We start from the raw sequence: 15870 nt of genomic DNA on the forward strand, positions 1-15870 counted from the left end.
TTTAAAAAATAGAAAATTGGATTCATAAAAAAAAAAAAAATAAATAAAACAAAAAAAAAATGGAAAAGGTTTAATTTATAATGATATGAATAAAAATTTTATTATTTTATTTTTCAAAATAAAAAAAAATTATTAAAATAAAAGTATAAAAAAGAATTCTTGTGATAAAATAAATATGAGGTGTAATAATAAAAAAAAAATTGAAATTTTAAATAAAATAGAATTTAATGATTCTTCATTAAATAATTTCTATTTTATTCATTCATTTTAAATTTTTATTTTATTTCATATTGTTTTTTTTTTATATTTTTTACGTTGTTATATATACATATATATTTTACAGATTTATTTTATTCTTAAATTTCTTTTTTTTTTCTTTAAATAATCTTTTTATAAAGTTCATTTTTAATTTACATTTTTTATACTTACAGAAAATATTTAATTCAGGAATATATTAATATCATAAATGGAGTTTATTAATTTTTAAAAAAATTTGAAGAGAAATAGTTTTAAAATAAAATAGTTGTGTTCTTGTATAAAGTATTTTAATATAAAATAACCCTTAAGGTGTCTGATTTTTAAGAATATTTAAGAACTGTTTCTTAAACTAATAAATCAACCCTTTTTTTTTTTTTATTTTAAACATTGAATTTAAAAGAAATATATATACATTCATGAAAAGTATAATTAAAAAAATAAAAAAAATTAAATAAAGCATATGGATAAATTTCATTAAAATAGAGAAAATGAGGGTATCTATTATTAAAAATTAAGATTACCATAATTTACAATTCACATTTATTTTTTTTAAATCTCTTTTTTCATTATCTTCTAGTGTAAATTTTTTGCCTATTTTAATTTTGCTAATAACAGCTATTAGTAATACTTCTTTTTCTAATAATTGCTTTTACTTAGTAGCAATCATTATAATTAAAAATAATATAAATAAAAAAATTATTTATTAAAGAAATAATATATTATTTTGTTTTTACATGTTACATAATATTTAATGAGATGCATATTTATATATGTGCATATTTTTATTTTATTTTTACTATAACTTTTCACTTTTGATAATTTTTCTATTGAATATTCCATTATAGGTATGCATATATTTGCGAAAGTATCTATCATTACTTTTTTTCTTCCATTTTTTTTATATTTTAAATTCTAAATTATCTAAAATATTTTTTTAATATTGACTTATTTTTTCTAATTAAAAAATTTTTTTTTTTTCTTGTTTAAATTGATTCATATAATCTCCACTTTTTTTATTGTTTAAATTTATTCTAAAATTTTTAGATTATGTAAAAAAAATTTCTAATAATATTAAATAATTTTAAGAACAAGGTGTAGTCGTAATATGATTTATTCTATTGATATTTGAATAAATACGCTTATTTAAAAAAATATTTATAACCAATTTTTAAGGTAAATTTTTTTTATTCTTAAGAAAAATTTTATTATTATTTTTTTTTTCCTCGTATTCCAAATGTGCATTATAAAAAAATGAAAAAAATAAAAAGAATAATTTTTAAAAATCTTTGGATCAATTATTTTTTTTTTTAGTCTTTATATTGTTTTTCATTTATTAGAATTAACAATTTTTTTTCTTTTTTTTTTTTTAAGTTATAAATATGTCTAAAATTACATATATTTTTTTTTTTATCAATGAAATAAAATAAAAAAATAAGGTAAAATAGAAAATGAAAATACCTCTAAATGATTTAACAATAAAAGAAAAGGGATTAGGTGATTATTCTTCTAATTTAAAAAAAAAAAATTGTAAAATTATTTCTTATTTAAAAAATAAATCTAAAATTAATTTTCTTTTGTTAAATACAAAAGAAATAAAATCTAGTCATTCTTTGAATAATGAAAGTAGTAAATTATATTTTAATGATGAAAAAGTAATTAATAATTCACATAAAAATCCATCTGATTGCATCTATTTATTAAATATTGACAGTTTGAACTTGAAAAATGATTTAGGATATAAAAGTTGTAATAAACTTGACGAAGTTAATAGTGTTCCTATTAAACCTCCTGGAAAGAATAAGAGAAAAGAAAAAGCTGCTTTCCTTAATAAAATGAAAATATTTTATAATATAGAAGAAAATAAAAATAACGAAATTACTAATCTCAATGATAATAAAAATAATACAATAAGAAAAAAAACATTTTCTAATCATTACATTATTTCCAGAATCGAAAATGATCGCCATGATGATATTAAAAGTAATATATATAAAAGAAATGTGAATATAGATAATAATATCTTAGAAAAAAAAAGGATGAGCAATTTTTCTCCAAAAGAACTAACAATTAATCAATATGCATATAATTTTATTGATAATTACAACGAAACATCAAGAAAAAAAAATGATATTAAGAATAATAATTCCAGTTATGATAATTTACTACAAATATATGAACATAAATACCTTAAGACAATTGCTAAAACAAATAGATCATTCAGCAAATCTATTCACAATAATAATTATTCTGTGAATTTATTAAATGAACAATTAAATAATAAGGTAATAATCAACAATAAAAAAGACCACGATAAAGAAGGAAAAATGAATCACATAGAATATTCAAAAACACTAAACAGTAATATTTATGAACAAGTAAATAATCAAAGTAATTTAAAGCATATAACAAATAATAATTTAAGTAATGATTTTATAAAACAAGAAATTGATGATAATAGTAATAGTAATGGTAGAATTAATGGAGATAATTATAATAGTAGTATTCACAATGATAAAAGTAGTGATAATAATAATAATACTTACAGCTATAAACAAAAATTAAATGTAACTGGCCAACTAAGTTCTACATTTAATAATGAGTTTATTAAAAGTAATCCTTTATTGCAAACAAAAATTTCTGATGATGAGAAAATGAACGATGATATAAATAGGGTTATAAAAAGTATAAACACTTTATGTAGTTATATAAAAGATAATGTTCCTATAAAAAATAAAATAAAAGAAGAAAAAGTTGTAAATTATTTTATTAAGGATAATATTCTGAATTTCAATAAATATATGTCTGTGGAAAAAGAGCAAAATTTATATTATTACGAAAAGAAAAAGAACATAAAAAAACTAAAGCTACATAGAAAAAAACAAAAAAATAAAGTCAAAATAATACATAGTGGAAATATCAGAAAAAAGAAAAATGAAATAAAAAAAAAAAAAATTGAAAAATTAAATAGAAATGTAGGCATAAAAATTTTGGCACCATCGATCAACCTAGAAAAAGAGGTATATACTGAGGAAAAAAAAAAAGTTGAAGATAAAACAATCAAAGAAGAGAAATTAGAATATTTACAAGAAACAAATAATATAGAAAAAAAGAAAATGGTGCGAATATTAGATAATAGTATTGAAAAAGCAAATGCAGGATCACAAATAATGAAAAGAGAAGATGTGATGAAAAAAATTGATGAAATAAAGTGTAAAGATATTAAAAATTTTTTATTTGAAGAATTAAAAAATGAGTTATTTTCCAGTTTATTCATGACAAATGGCAATAAATCAAATGTTTGCAACTATGAATATATAGGCAAAAATAATAACTTGAAATTAGATAAAAATATTAAATCAGATAAACAAATAAACAAAAACATTACAAATTATTCAGATTTTTTAAAGCCTATTAAGTGCTATAATAATAAGGAAGCAAAGAATCATTTAAAGAGAATAAAAAGCGTTAATAGCAAAAACTTCTTAATTTATAAGAAAAAAAAAGCACTGAATATAAATAAAAAGAATTCTAAGAATAATAGCAAAAAAAATGAAACATTAAAAAATATTGTATTAAAAACAGAAAAAAACAAAATATTATTAAAAAATAATGTAATGGAAGAATTGAAATTAGGAGATGACAATATTACTACTTTAGCATTATTAAAAAATGATAGTGAAGATTTAACAAAAAATAAAAAGGATAATTCCCATGAAAGTAGTAATAATAATAATGAACAATTTAATAATATTAGAAAAAATATAATTAAAGAAGAATATCTTAAAAAAAAAAATTACAGCATTAACAATTCTAATTCAAAAGATTATATTACAATAAGAATCCTTAATAAACAAGACTACAAAGAAAAACAAAATGTATTTAAAAGTAATAAATTTTATTCTTTAAGTAAAAAGGGAAGTATAATAAAAGAATTAGAAGATATAAATAAATTCTCTAAAAGTAAAATTAAAGGAAAAAAAGAAAATTTCAAAAATGTGCAAGCTTATAAAAAAGAAATAAAAAGAAAAAATAATATTTTTCATAAAAATATTAATGAAACCTCGGATAAAAAAGTATATAAGAATGAAAATAGTTCTTTTTTTCCAATATTGCATAATTATAAAAATATGATATATATAGAAGAATATAATAGTGCATATATATATTTAGCAAATAATTTAAATAATGCTATTTATAATATCTTTAAATATAAAAATAAAATACTTTTTTTTCATATTTTTCTTTATTCTTTTAATATATTTCTATTTTATGAATTGCTAAATAATGATCTTATATATAAGCAAGATAGTTTTGCTACAAAAGAAACGGTTTTATTTTTATTTTTTATGATCTTGGAGTTATATGTATTATTCCTGAATAATGCTATTTATTTTTTTTTAAGAAATGAAATGAAAAAAGCTATTTCTACTTTAGATAAAATAAATTTAATATATTCATTGAATAAAATATTCCCAAGGTATTGTTCTTTCTTTAAGAAGTATTTTTCTATTTTAGAAGATATAGATTGTCTTGATGAAGAATTAAAAAAAAAAGAAAAAAAAAAAATTATGAATTCAAATAGCTTTGGAACTTTATCAAATGCTAATTGTATTATTAAAAATAAGAGTAACTTAGATGATATAGAAAAGTTAAATAACAGAAAAGAAAATAATACTAAGGAGATAAATAAATTAGATAAATTAAATAATTTAGATTTAATATATAATAATGAAGAAAAGAAGAAAAATAAAAAAAAAATAAAAAAAAACCTTAAAGAATTATTAAGAAAAAAAGATAAACTTTTAAATTTTAAGGATTCTGAAAATTGTAAAGATATATATGTTTACCCTTCAAACAACAACGAAAATATAAAGTATTTTAATGATAAAATAGAATATGAAGAAAATGATATTGTGTATATAAATGAAAAAATAAAACAAGAAAATAAAATAAATTTTAATTATTCGAAGTCAGAATATAAAAGTAAAAAAAATAGCGATAAAAAAATATTTGATTTTATGTTTTTCATATTAAATAATCAAAAAAACCTAAACTTAGATAAATTTTTTTTTTTTAAAGTAAGAAAATATGCAAACTATTTAATAATTTTTTCTTCTTTATTATTATTTTATATTACAACATATTTTAAAATAAAGGATCCTTCTTATTTTTCAAAGAAAAATAATTATATTTTTTTTATTTTTGTTTCTTGTATCATATTTATTCAAATATTTTTTTGTATAATAATAGAAATTAAAAATATTTTTGTAGACAAAATTAAAATATTTTTAAATAAAAGGATTACTAATCTAGAATATCAATTATATATATATATGAGTCAAGTATTAGAATAAATTATAATATATCAAGTTAAGAAATTTTCAAGAAAAATAACAAAAATTGAAATAATAATATTAGTAGTAAGATAGGAAGAATAGAATAAAACTAGTGTGCATTGAAACAATATTAAGAATGAGAAAAAAATCAAATAAAAATAGTTATTATAAAAATATATAAAAGTTCATGTCTAATAAGTATTTTTATTTTATGCTGATAAAATTGAAACGTTTAATAGTATTTTTTTTTTTTTTTAAATTTAGATAAGTTTTTATTTAATTCATGTATTTTTAATAAAAATTTTTAAAATTTTGATAATTTATTAAAAATTAATACATAATAGAACTTTTTTTAATTTAACGAAATTCGTTTTTTATATAAAGATATTTTTTTTGTATTTTAAAAAAATATATTTTTCTGCAATTTTTAAATAAACATTCAAAATTTTGTAATATATATATTTTTTTTTTTTTTTTTGTTTACGAACAATTATTAATATCTTTTAAAAAAAAAAGAAAATTTTTGTTTTATGTATATATGTGTTTTTCTTCATCAAACAAATTTAGAAAAAACAAAAAAGAAAAAAACAAATGAAATTTATTTTAGTGTTTTTAATCTTTATATATAAAAAGCTTCTTTTAAATATATATATATATTTTAAGCTACCTAAAGAGAACCTTGATAAATGAATTTCTTTACATTTTTTTTTTTGAGTAAATATGCATAATCCTTTTTTTAGTATGTTTATAAAAAATTTAAGTTATTTTAAAATGTTTGTTGAAAGAAAAGAGAAAAATAAATTATATAGTTTCCTTATCAATAAAATTAGTACGAAAATAACAACAGAGAAAATGACAAAACCAGAATTAAGAATATATGAAATAAATAACACTTTAAATAATTTCAAAAAAGATATTCTAATAAATGAAAAAGCTACAAATATATGTAATGCATTTAATAATTATATTAATATTCCAGATACTAATATACATAAAGAATATAATAAAAAAAAAATACTTTATTTCAAATGGAAAGCTAGGAAATCTTATAAAAAAAGGGTACTTAATTTACCATCTACTAAATCAAGGAGAAGATACGCACAAAAAAATAGATAAAGATAAAATAAATAAATTAAATAAATATTTTGATATAAAAGTTAAAGTATAAATCTTAAGTATTATAAATTTATTATTATGTAAAATTTTTATTAAGGTCTTTTACTATGATGTTTTTTTTTTTTTTTATGTAGAAAATTCTACATAAAAATTGGATTTATTTTAAATTATAATTACACTAGTATACTTTGGATTAATAATATTATATATCTAGAATGCATTATATTACAATATTTGTAAAACAATTTAAATCAAAAGAAAAAAAATTTCTTAAACAATTACTGTTTTATTAATAAATTATTACTATAAAAAAAAAAAAATTCATATATACATAAACATATATATTCATTAAATGGTTTTTTTAGAGATATGCTTTTTAAAATATTTCATATTTTTTTTATGAACATACAAGAATTATGATATAAAAAAATATATATTTATAAATGCATAATTGGTAAACAGAAAAATGTTTAATAAAAAGAAAAAAAAAATAGAAAAAAATTAAATAAAAAAAAAAAATAATATAAAATAATAAAAGGTAATAAAATTAATTTTAAAAATACTTTAAGAATGAAAATGCCATCATTTTTTTTTTTTTTTTTTTTTGTATTAAATGTCTAAATAGAATTTTTTATGAAGTTATTTTATATTAACAAAATATTATTATCCATTAAATACTGCATATATATACATATATAAATTTTTAATAATAAATAATTACATTTATTTTTTTTTTTTTTTGAGAATTTATATATTTATTGTTTGAATTTAATTCATAACAATTTATAATAACTTTTTTTTCTACATTATTTTATATAAATAAAATTTTCAATACTATATTTGCTAATGATCTATTTTTCAAAAAAAAATTTTACAATTTTTCAAAAAATTTTTTTTTTTTTTTTTTTATATGTATATTTCTCTTTTTTCATCTAATAACACAGGAAAATACTTTATTAAAAAGTGAGAGAACTCATTTTTGATTTCATAGGAATGTAATATATAAGGTCTAATACATTAAATCCTTTTAAAATTCTTTTAATTATTAAATCATATTCATTTTTTGATGATTCATAAATATTAGCATGTTTTCCGTTTTTAAATATATATATATTCTTTAATGGTAATAATTTATTTTCCTTTATCTCTTGAGTTAAAGTATTTAATAATGAAATATTGTCATCTAAAGAATGTAAAATATATATATTAGATGGATTTATATTATTTTCATTTATTAATTTATTAAAATCAAAATCATATAATTGCCCTTTTAATTGATTATTTAGTAACCACATAAAAAAAGAAATAAAATAACTAAACAATGTCTTCTTATCATATATATTAATATTATAATTGTTATCATTTTTATCTTGATTTATTTTTTTATTTATATCATTAATATTAAAATGAATATCAATTGTTTTATGTAAATTTAATATAGGTGAATCAAATATATACTTGTCTATATAAATTACATTATCATCACCTGTTTTCTCATTATTATATGAAATAATATTATTTATAAATTTCTGTTTTGATTTATTAAGAATTTTATTTTTATAATGTTTGGACAATAATAATACAAGGAGGTTTGTTGATGATTGTGTGTAAATATTCACATCGTTTAATCCCATATTTTCTTTAAAATAACTTAAGATATTATATATATCTTCTACACCTTTGTCATTGAAATTTTTTACATCAGGTATAAATATATTAGTATCATGATGAATATTTAATTTTTTTAAAATATTTAAGAAAAATAAGCATGCTTGTCTATTACTATTATATCCATGTAATAATAAAAATAATTTATTACTTTTTTTATTTGATTTAATTAGCCAACCTTTAATATGATTGAAACTAGGTATTTCTATTTCTTCATATTTTATATTATATATACTAGGTGTAGCATTTTCACTTAAATTGTAATTATTTAATACATATGGATCATTTAGTTGAGAAACTAAACTGTCACAATTAAAATTTATTAAATATAACAGAAAGAAAATAAAATACTTTTTTAAAAAGACATTTTTTATATATAAAAATAATTTATTTATAATATCAAAAAATGTTTTATGTAATATATCCTTACTAGTGTTTAAACATTTAAACACCTCTTTTTTCATTATCTGCGTATTGGAATCATACAAAGCATCTTGTATATATTTATAGCATTTATTATTTTTTCCATTTTTTGTAATATACGAAAAAAAATAATTGTTTAATTTATTTCCTTTTCTGCATAGTAATGAAAATTTATTTTTTAATACATTGTTTATATCAAATATTGCTGAATCATTTGTATATATTTTAATACCTATATTTTCTTTAAAAAAAAATGTAACTATATAAATTAAAAGGTATATTTTCATTTTTACCAGATTGTTATGAACAAATCAGAAAAAAAAAAAAAGAATATAACTCTGTGCATACACAAAAAAAAAAAAAAAATTTATATAACTAGATAAAAATGTTAAAGTGTTTTATTCATAAAGAATTATTAAGAACAAAGAAAAAAAAAATTCATTTAAATGAAGCATCTTATTTTATATAGCAAAAGAAAAAGGTAATAAAAAGGAAAATAAAATAGTTAATAAATTTTATAATTATTACATATAAAATATATATTTAAAAAAAAAAAAAAAAGAAATTATAAAATAATATTATTTATTTTAATTTATATAAATTTAAATGATTATAATTTATCTTGAACACATTAACTTCAGTGGAAAAGTTTTAAACTTGTGTTCAAATATATTAGAAAAAAAAGAAAAAATGAAAAAAAAATGTAACTTCATAAGAAAAAAAAAAAAAAAAATTAAACTAATTGATGAAAAATAATTCATTGAATATATATTTATTTCATTAAATATGTTTCAATAGGAGAAAAAAAAAAAAAAAAGAATTAGAAATATTCATATTTAATTTTTTAGGTAGTTCTTTAAAGCCTCTTATGTGCATACATAAATGAAAGCTAAAAATTAAATTTAAAAAAAAAAATGATATAATGATAATTTAAATAATGTTATTACATTTCTTAAATGTATTTCTCTTCTTTTTTTTTTTTTTCTTAAGAATAAAAAACTTTTCATATGAATTTGCTTAATGTGAAAAAAAAGAAAGAAATAGAAATAGAAAAATAAACAAGACAACATATACATAAAGATGTTTTTAGTTGCAATTATAATGAATTGCAATTTTTTTATATGCATATTGACAAGAATTATAATTTTTATTTTTTTTATTATTAACTAAGTTACATTGAAATATAGTAAATTTTTTTTTTAAACGAAAATAATTCTTTTAAATTCTTTTTTTTAGCACACATGAATATTTGAACTTATAAATATATTTCGGTATTGCTAATTTTCTGTGTAATTTTATTGTTTTTTTACATTTATGTTTCTTATTATTTTAATTTTATCATATTAATATCGCAAATTTTATGGAACATTTTTTTAAATGATATAGCACAGTATATATATTTTATTTTTATGTATACCTATCTCTTTTTTCTTCATTTTTTTTTTTTTTAATCTACTTTAATAATATTTCAAGTATATTTTTCATATTTTAAATTTAAAATAGACATAAAGGTAAAAAAAGTATTACGAAAATATGTATGAATTTCCATTTATAATAATAACAACTGTTATTTCAATTATCTTCTTACTTTCATAGTTTTATAAACTTAATAAAGTTTTATATAAACAATGAATCTTTATATTATTTATAAAAGTACCAATTAAAGGAAAAATATTTTATATTTAGATTATTTCTTCTTAGTAAAAAAAAAATAATTAAATTTTTTCATTAACAGATAAAAAATATAGTCATCTCTTATTTTACAGATAACTTAAGTTTTATCTTGAGAAGTTTTTTCTTTTGTTTTATTCCTTTTTTTTTTTTTATTATTATTAATAATAATTTATAATTTTTCATTTAAATTTTTTAAAAATTATGTAAATTTTCACTATTATTAATAATTTTAATATTTGTGATTAACTTAAAAACTTTATGAACTGTTTTAAAGCATTTTTCTTTTTTTTGTTATAACGATAAAAACAAATGGAACATAATGTATATAAATTACAATAAATTTTCTATTTATAAGAATTTTAAAACAGTTATTCTGAATTATGATGTTTTTAAAAGAAACATTAGTGATATATGTGAAAGTAAAATAATTACACTTACAAAAAGTAAAGAATACGATAAATTAAAAATATATAAAAACAATATATATAATAACATATATGAGAATCAAATACTTCAAGGAGTAAAAGTTAATATTTTATAACAAAATATATATAATTGTAAAAAATAATACAAATAAAATTACCTATAAAATATTAATATATTATTTTTATTATGATAAATAAATCATTTTAAAGCATATATACATATATATGGATGTATAAATATGTTAAAAAATTCTATAGATCTAATACTAAGATAAAATATAAACTATATGATGCTATTTTTTCATAATTATACTCATATATTCTTAAATAATTTTTGTATTTATTCCTTTTTGATATTAAAATCATTCTATATATATGTATATAATACATATATATATATCTTTTTTTTCCTCATTATTGTAGGTACATAAAATTAATTCAGGCGGTTATGGAGAAATAGCTATTTATGCAGCTAGACAAAATTTTTTATTTTTTTTAAAATTTTTTTTATTAATTCCTGATGAATTTGTAAATTTAAAAGTATTGGATATAAATAAAAAAAAGAAAAGAATAAATTTTCAGTTATTATGTAAGACCAAAAAAAGTAAATATGAAATAATACCTGTATGTAAATATTTTTCTACATGTGGAGGATGCATATACCAGCATATTAATTATAGCTATGAATTAAAATTAAAGAAAAATTTATTGATTAGTTTATGTGAAAAATACAACATAAATGTATTAGTTAGCAATAAAAATTATTTGCAGAATTTTCATGAGTTTTCTAAATTCATTGAAAACAATGAGGATGATATGATAGAAATATTCCAAATAAAAAGAGAATATTCAAGGAATGATTTTGAAGATGAAGAATTTTGCATAAATAAGAATTCTGTTGAAAAGGAGATTAAAAAAAAAAATGCGAGCGATCCATTTTACAATTCTGATAGTAATTTTGATAAGGAAATTTATAATTATAATTGTAGAAATAAAGATATAGACCATAAAAATCAAACTAATAATAATGAAAAGGAAATGAATTATTCAAGACTATATGATTTTATATTTTCACATGATTATCATTATAGAAATAAATCTTCTATTAGTTTTTCTGTTACAGATCATTTATCAATAGGTTATTATAAGCATCATAGTTATGAAATTTGTGATATAAACGAATGCTATATTCATGACAAAAATATACAAGATGTATATGTAGAAATTAAAAAAGAAATAATTGAAAATTTTAAAAAAAATAACATCTATATTTTTAATAAAATAAACAATAGTGGATATCTAAAAAGTGTAGACATAAAATTTAATGTATATAATGAAGAAAAACAAATCTTAATAAATTTTATTGGGTTTTCATTGAGTGATAATGCAAAAAAGTGTTTAATAAATATTGCAAATAACCTAGCTTTGAAAAATAAATCGATTAAAGGAATCTTATATAATATAGAAACCAATAAATTAAAACAAATAAAAAATGAAACTGTCTTATATGGTCAAAATTATATTTATCATAAATATGATAAGTACACCTATAAATTAGGAGCTAATACCTTTTTTCAGCCTAATCAGTATTTAAATGAATGTATTATTCAAGTAATTTTTAAATTAATTAAAAAATATAGTATTAATTCAAAGGGTTCATGCTTATTTGATCTCTTTTGTGGAATTGGCTTTTATTCTTTGCCATTATCTGACTATTTTACTGAAATTATTAGTGTAGATTATTCAATTGATAATATAAAAAGTTTAGAAGAAAATATTAAAATAAATAAAATAAAAAATATTAAATGTTTTAATTTGAATTTATTTAATCCATATGATTTAAAGCAAATTAATTTACATATAAGAAGATACGTTATTAATAAAATAAAAAATAAAGATTATTCCGTTTATGAAAATTTAAAGATGAAAATTAATTCCATTTTTATATCATTGGATAATGAAAATGTAGTTATAGAAAACATTCAGGTTTTAAAAAATTAAATAAATGAATATATATATATATATATATACTGATGTATTAATTTTTTTTAAAAAAAATTTTAATTAATATGTATATTTTATTTATAGAAACTTCATTCTCCTTATAGTAATTTACCAAAATTTATTTACGAAAATTTAAATGAAGAAAATCCTCAAAGTTCAAATAAAAATGTTATAATTTTTAGTGAAAATAATTCCGAAAATTTTGATGGCATTAACTTTGAAAATTTAAATGAAAATGAATCTAATATATTAAATTCAAATAACAGAAACAATATTCATGGTACTCAATATGGTAAGAAAAAATATATGCATGATATAATATATTTATTTTTATTTTATTTTTGTTAATTTTTTTTTTTCAGAGTTTGTTATACCAATTCCAGATTTGGTAATAATTAACCCACCAAGAAAAGGATGTGAAAAGGTTAGAAAAATAATAATAAAAATTAAGTGAAATTAAAAAAAAAAAAAAAAATGTAATAATATAAAAATATTGTCCATACATAAGTATTAATTTTATAATAAATTTAGCTATTCAGAAGATGGCTAAGAGGAATATGTTGTAGATTTATTATTTACATATCATGTAACGCAAACAGCCAATTTAAAGATATTAGTCATTTAATTAGTCTAGGGTATATAATTTAATACATTTCAAAAAATTCTTATAATATTATTATATATCTAATATCTTTTTATTTTTTTAGTTATGTTGTAAAAGAAATTATTCCATTAGACACTTTTCCAAGAACGCAACATTTTGAATCAATTATTCTTTTAGAATTTGACTTTAATAAGGTTTAAAAAAACATTTTAAGAATTTTTTAATGTATATACATATATACATAGTTATGTATATGTATATTTTTATGTATCCCTACTTTATGTGTACATGGTTTTTTTTTTTTTTTTTTTTAGAAAATAGATAAAGAAAAAAAAGCTATAATAGAACATGAATTAAATGAAATAAAGGAAAATAACAAAAAAAAATATAAAAAAAATTAATATTAATAAAAAAAAAATATATAAAACATTTTTTTTTATTGAAATAACTACATATATATGTATATATGAAAAGAATTTTATATTGAAAAAAAAAATTTTAATATATATTTCGAAACAAAAATTTTTTTCATTGTTTTTGTATATAGGATTTTTATATTGTATCACTTGAATTTTCATCTAATAATCTTGATAATTTTTTTTTTTCTATGATATCTTGTGTAATTTTTGTGTAACAATTTTTATACAAGTAGCAGTTTGGCATTTTCATATAAGTGCATTTAATGCTAACAATATATTATAAACTTTTCTTAAAAAACTAATAAATTTTATATTTTTTCATATTCTATTTTTCCTTCTAATTTCTTACCTTCGTTAATTTTTCTAGCAGCTTTATAAAAATCTTCTTCAATAACATAATCTCTCATAGCTCTTATTGCAAACATTCCAGCTTCAGTGCAAACATTTCTTAAATCCGCTCCATTGAACCCATCACATAATCTACAAATAGATTCATAGTCAATATCACCAAGTTTGGTCATTTTACTTGCATGTATTTTTAAAATTTCAATTCTAGCTGTTTCATTAGGTAATGGAATTTCAATTTTTCTATCTAATCTACCAGGTCTAATTAAAGCTGGGTCTAAAACATCTGGTCTATTAGTAGCCATGATAATTTTTACATTACCTAATTCTTCAAAACCATCTAAATGATTCAATAATTCCATAAGTGTTCTTTGAATTTCTCTATCAGCTGAAGTACCTTGAGAAAACCTTCTTCCACCAATAGCATCAATTTCATCCATAAAAATAATACAGGGTTGATGCTCTTTTGCATAATTAAACATTTCTCTGATAATTCTTGCACTTTCCCCTATATATTTATCAACAATAGCTGATACAACTATTCTCATAAAATTGCAATTAATATTTGAAGCCATTGCTCTAGCTAATAATGTTTTTCCTGTTCCTGGTGGTCCATATAATAAGACACCTTTTGGTGTTTTAATACCTACTCTTTTAAATAAATAAGGATTAAGTATTGGTAATTCTACAACTTCTCTCATCTGTCTAATTTGTTCACTTAATCCTCCTATTTGATTATAATTTACTTTATTTTTACTATTTTCACTTTTATCTATATCACTTATCATATTAAATACCAATGGATCAACTTCACAAGGCAATCTTTTCATCACTGTTAATGTTGTCATATCTAATGAGACTCTAGTACCAATTGCTAATTTACTTTTATTTATTTTTGATTTGCATCCTACTACATATCTTGGTCCACTTGATGCTTTAACAATAAATTTTTCTTCCTCCAACTGTTTTAATATTTGTCCTATTATTTGTCCTACGCTTTGTAATGCTTTTAAATTATCTTCAGTTTTCTCATACTTTTTATTTAACTCTTTTATATCTAATCTTAACTTTTTTACTTTACTTTCTATTTCTCTATGCTCTATTACTTTTTTTACATATAATTTTATACTCTCTTTATTATCCATTATATCTATACATAATATAAAAAAAAAAAAAATAATAATAATAATGAAAAAATGATATAATTCATAAAAATTAATATTATGTTAACGAAAATATCAAGTTTTATATTAGTCCTTTTTTTGTATATATTAATAATCTTATATCTTTTATAAACATAATTATATAGAAATTTATATATATATTTCTATTTTAACCTCATAATTTCTTCAATATTTTTTTAATATTTTCAGTATTTTCTTTCGTTATTTATACCTCTTATTACATAAAAACAAAATGAATAAATTTATTACTTTTTTTTTTTTTTTTTTTTTCCTTTTTTGTTTTATCTTAATTTTTTTTTTTTTTAATTTATATTTGCTAAAATTCTTAAAATAGAAAAAAATATAAAAGAAACAAAAAAATTCAAAAATTAAATGTGTTTCCTCATGTTATTTTTTTTAGATATAAAGGAACAA

At 17.3% G+C, this 15870-nt stretch overlaps 5 protein-coding genes across 5 annotated transcripts; 3 read left to right on the plus strand and 2 right to left on the minus strand.

Annotated features, from left to right (window-relative positions):
* Positions 1 to 1706: 1706 nt before the first annotated feature.
* Positions 1707 to 5612, plus strand: PRELSG_1403800 (conserved Plasmodium protein, unknown function; the record flags this gene model as incomplete). The annotated part of the gene is made up of 1 exon (XM_028679080.1): positions 1707 to 5612. One exon carries the CDS (start codon positions 1707 to 1709, stop codon positions 5610 to 5612), a length of 3906 nt encoding a protein of 1301 aa, XP_028534829.1.
* Positions 5613 to 6314: 702 nt separating this feature from the next.
* Positions 6315 to 6710, plus strand: PRELSG_1403900 (conserved Plasmodium protein, unknown function; the record flags this gene model as incomplete). The annotated part of the gene is made up of 1 exon (XM_028679081.1): positions 6315 to 6710. One exon carries the CDS (start codon positions 6315 to 6317, stop codon positions 6708 to 6710), a length of 396 nt encoding a protein of 131 aa, XP_028534830.1.
* Positions 6711 to 7666: 956 nt separating this feature from the next.
* PRELSG_1404000 (conserved Plasmodium protein, unknown function) lies at positions 7667 to 9088 on the minus strand (the record flags this gene model as incomplete). The annotated part of the gene is made up of 1 exon (XM_028679082.1): positions 7667 to 9088. The coding sequence occupies one exon, from the start codon at positions 9086 to 9088 to the stop codon at positions 7667 to 7669; it is 1422 nt and encodes a 473-aa protein (XP_028534831.1).
* Positions 9089 to 10794: 1706 nt separating this feature from the next.
* Positions 10795 to 13909, plus strand: PRELSG_1404100 (SAM dependent methyltransferase, putative; the record flags this gene model as incomplete). The annotated part of the gene is made up of 7 exons (XM_028679083.1): positions 10795 to 11001; positions 11324 to 12886; positions 12989 to 13196; positions 13267 to 13328; positions 13436 to 13539; positions 13612 to 13702; positions 13823 to 13909. 7 exons carry the CDS (start codon positions 10795 to 10797, stop codon positions 13907 to 13909), a joined length of 2322 nt encoding a protein of 773 aa, XP_028534832.1.
* A 326-nt stretch (positions 13910 to 14235) lies between these two features.
* RPT4 (26S protease regulatory subunit 10B, putative) lies at positions 14236 to 15417 on the minus strand (the record flags this gene model as incomplete). Its single annotated transcript, XM_028679084.1, has 1 exon — positions 14236 to 15417. The coding sequence occupies one exon, from the start codon at positions 15415 to 15417 to the stop codon at positions 14236 to 14238; it is 1182 nt and encodes a 393-aa protein (XP_028534833.1).
* Between the last annotated feature and the right edge of the window lie 453 nt (positions 15418 to 15870).

This window comes from Plasmodium relictum, assembly GCF_900005765.1.
Source record: "Plasmodium relictum strain SGS1 genome assembly, chromosome: 14".
NCBI lineage: Eukaryota > Apicomplexa > Aconoidasida > Haemosporida > Plasmodiidae > Plasmodium > Plasmodium relictum.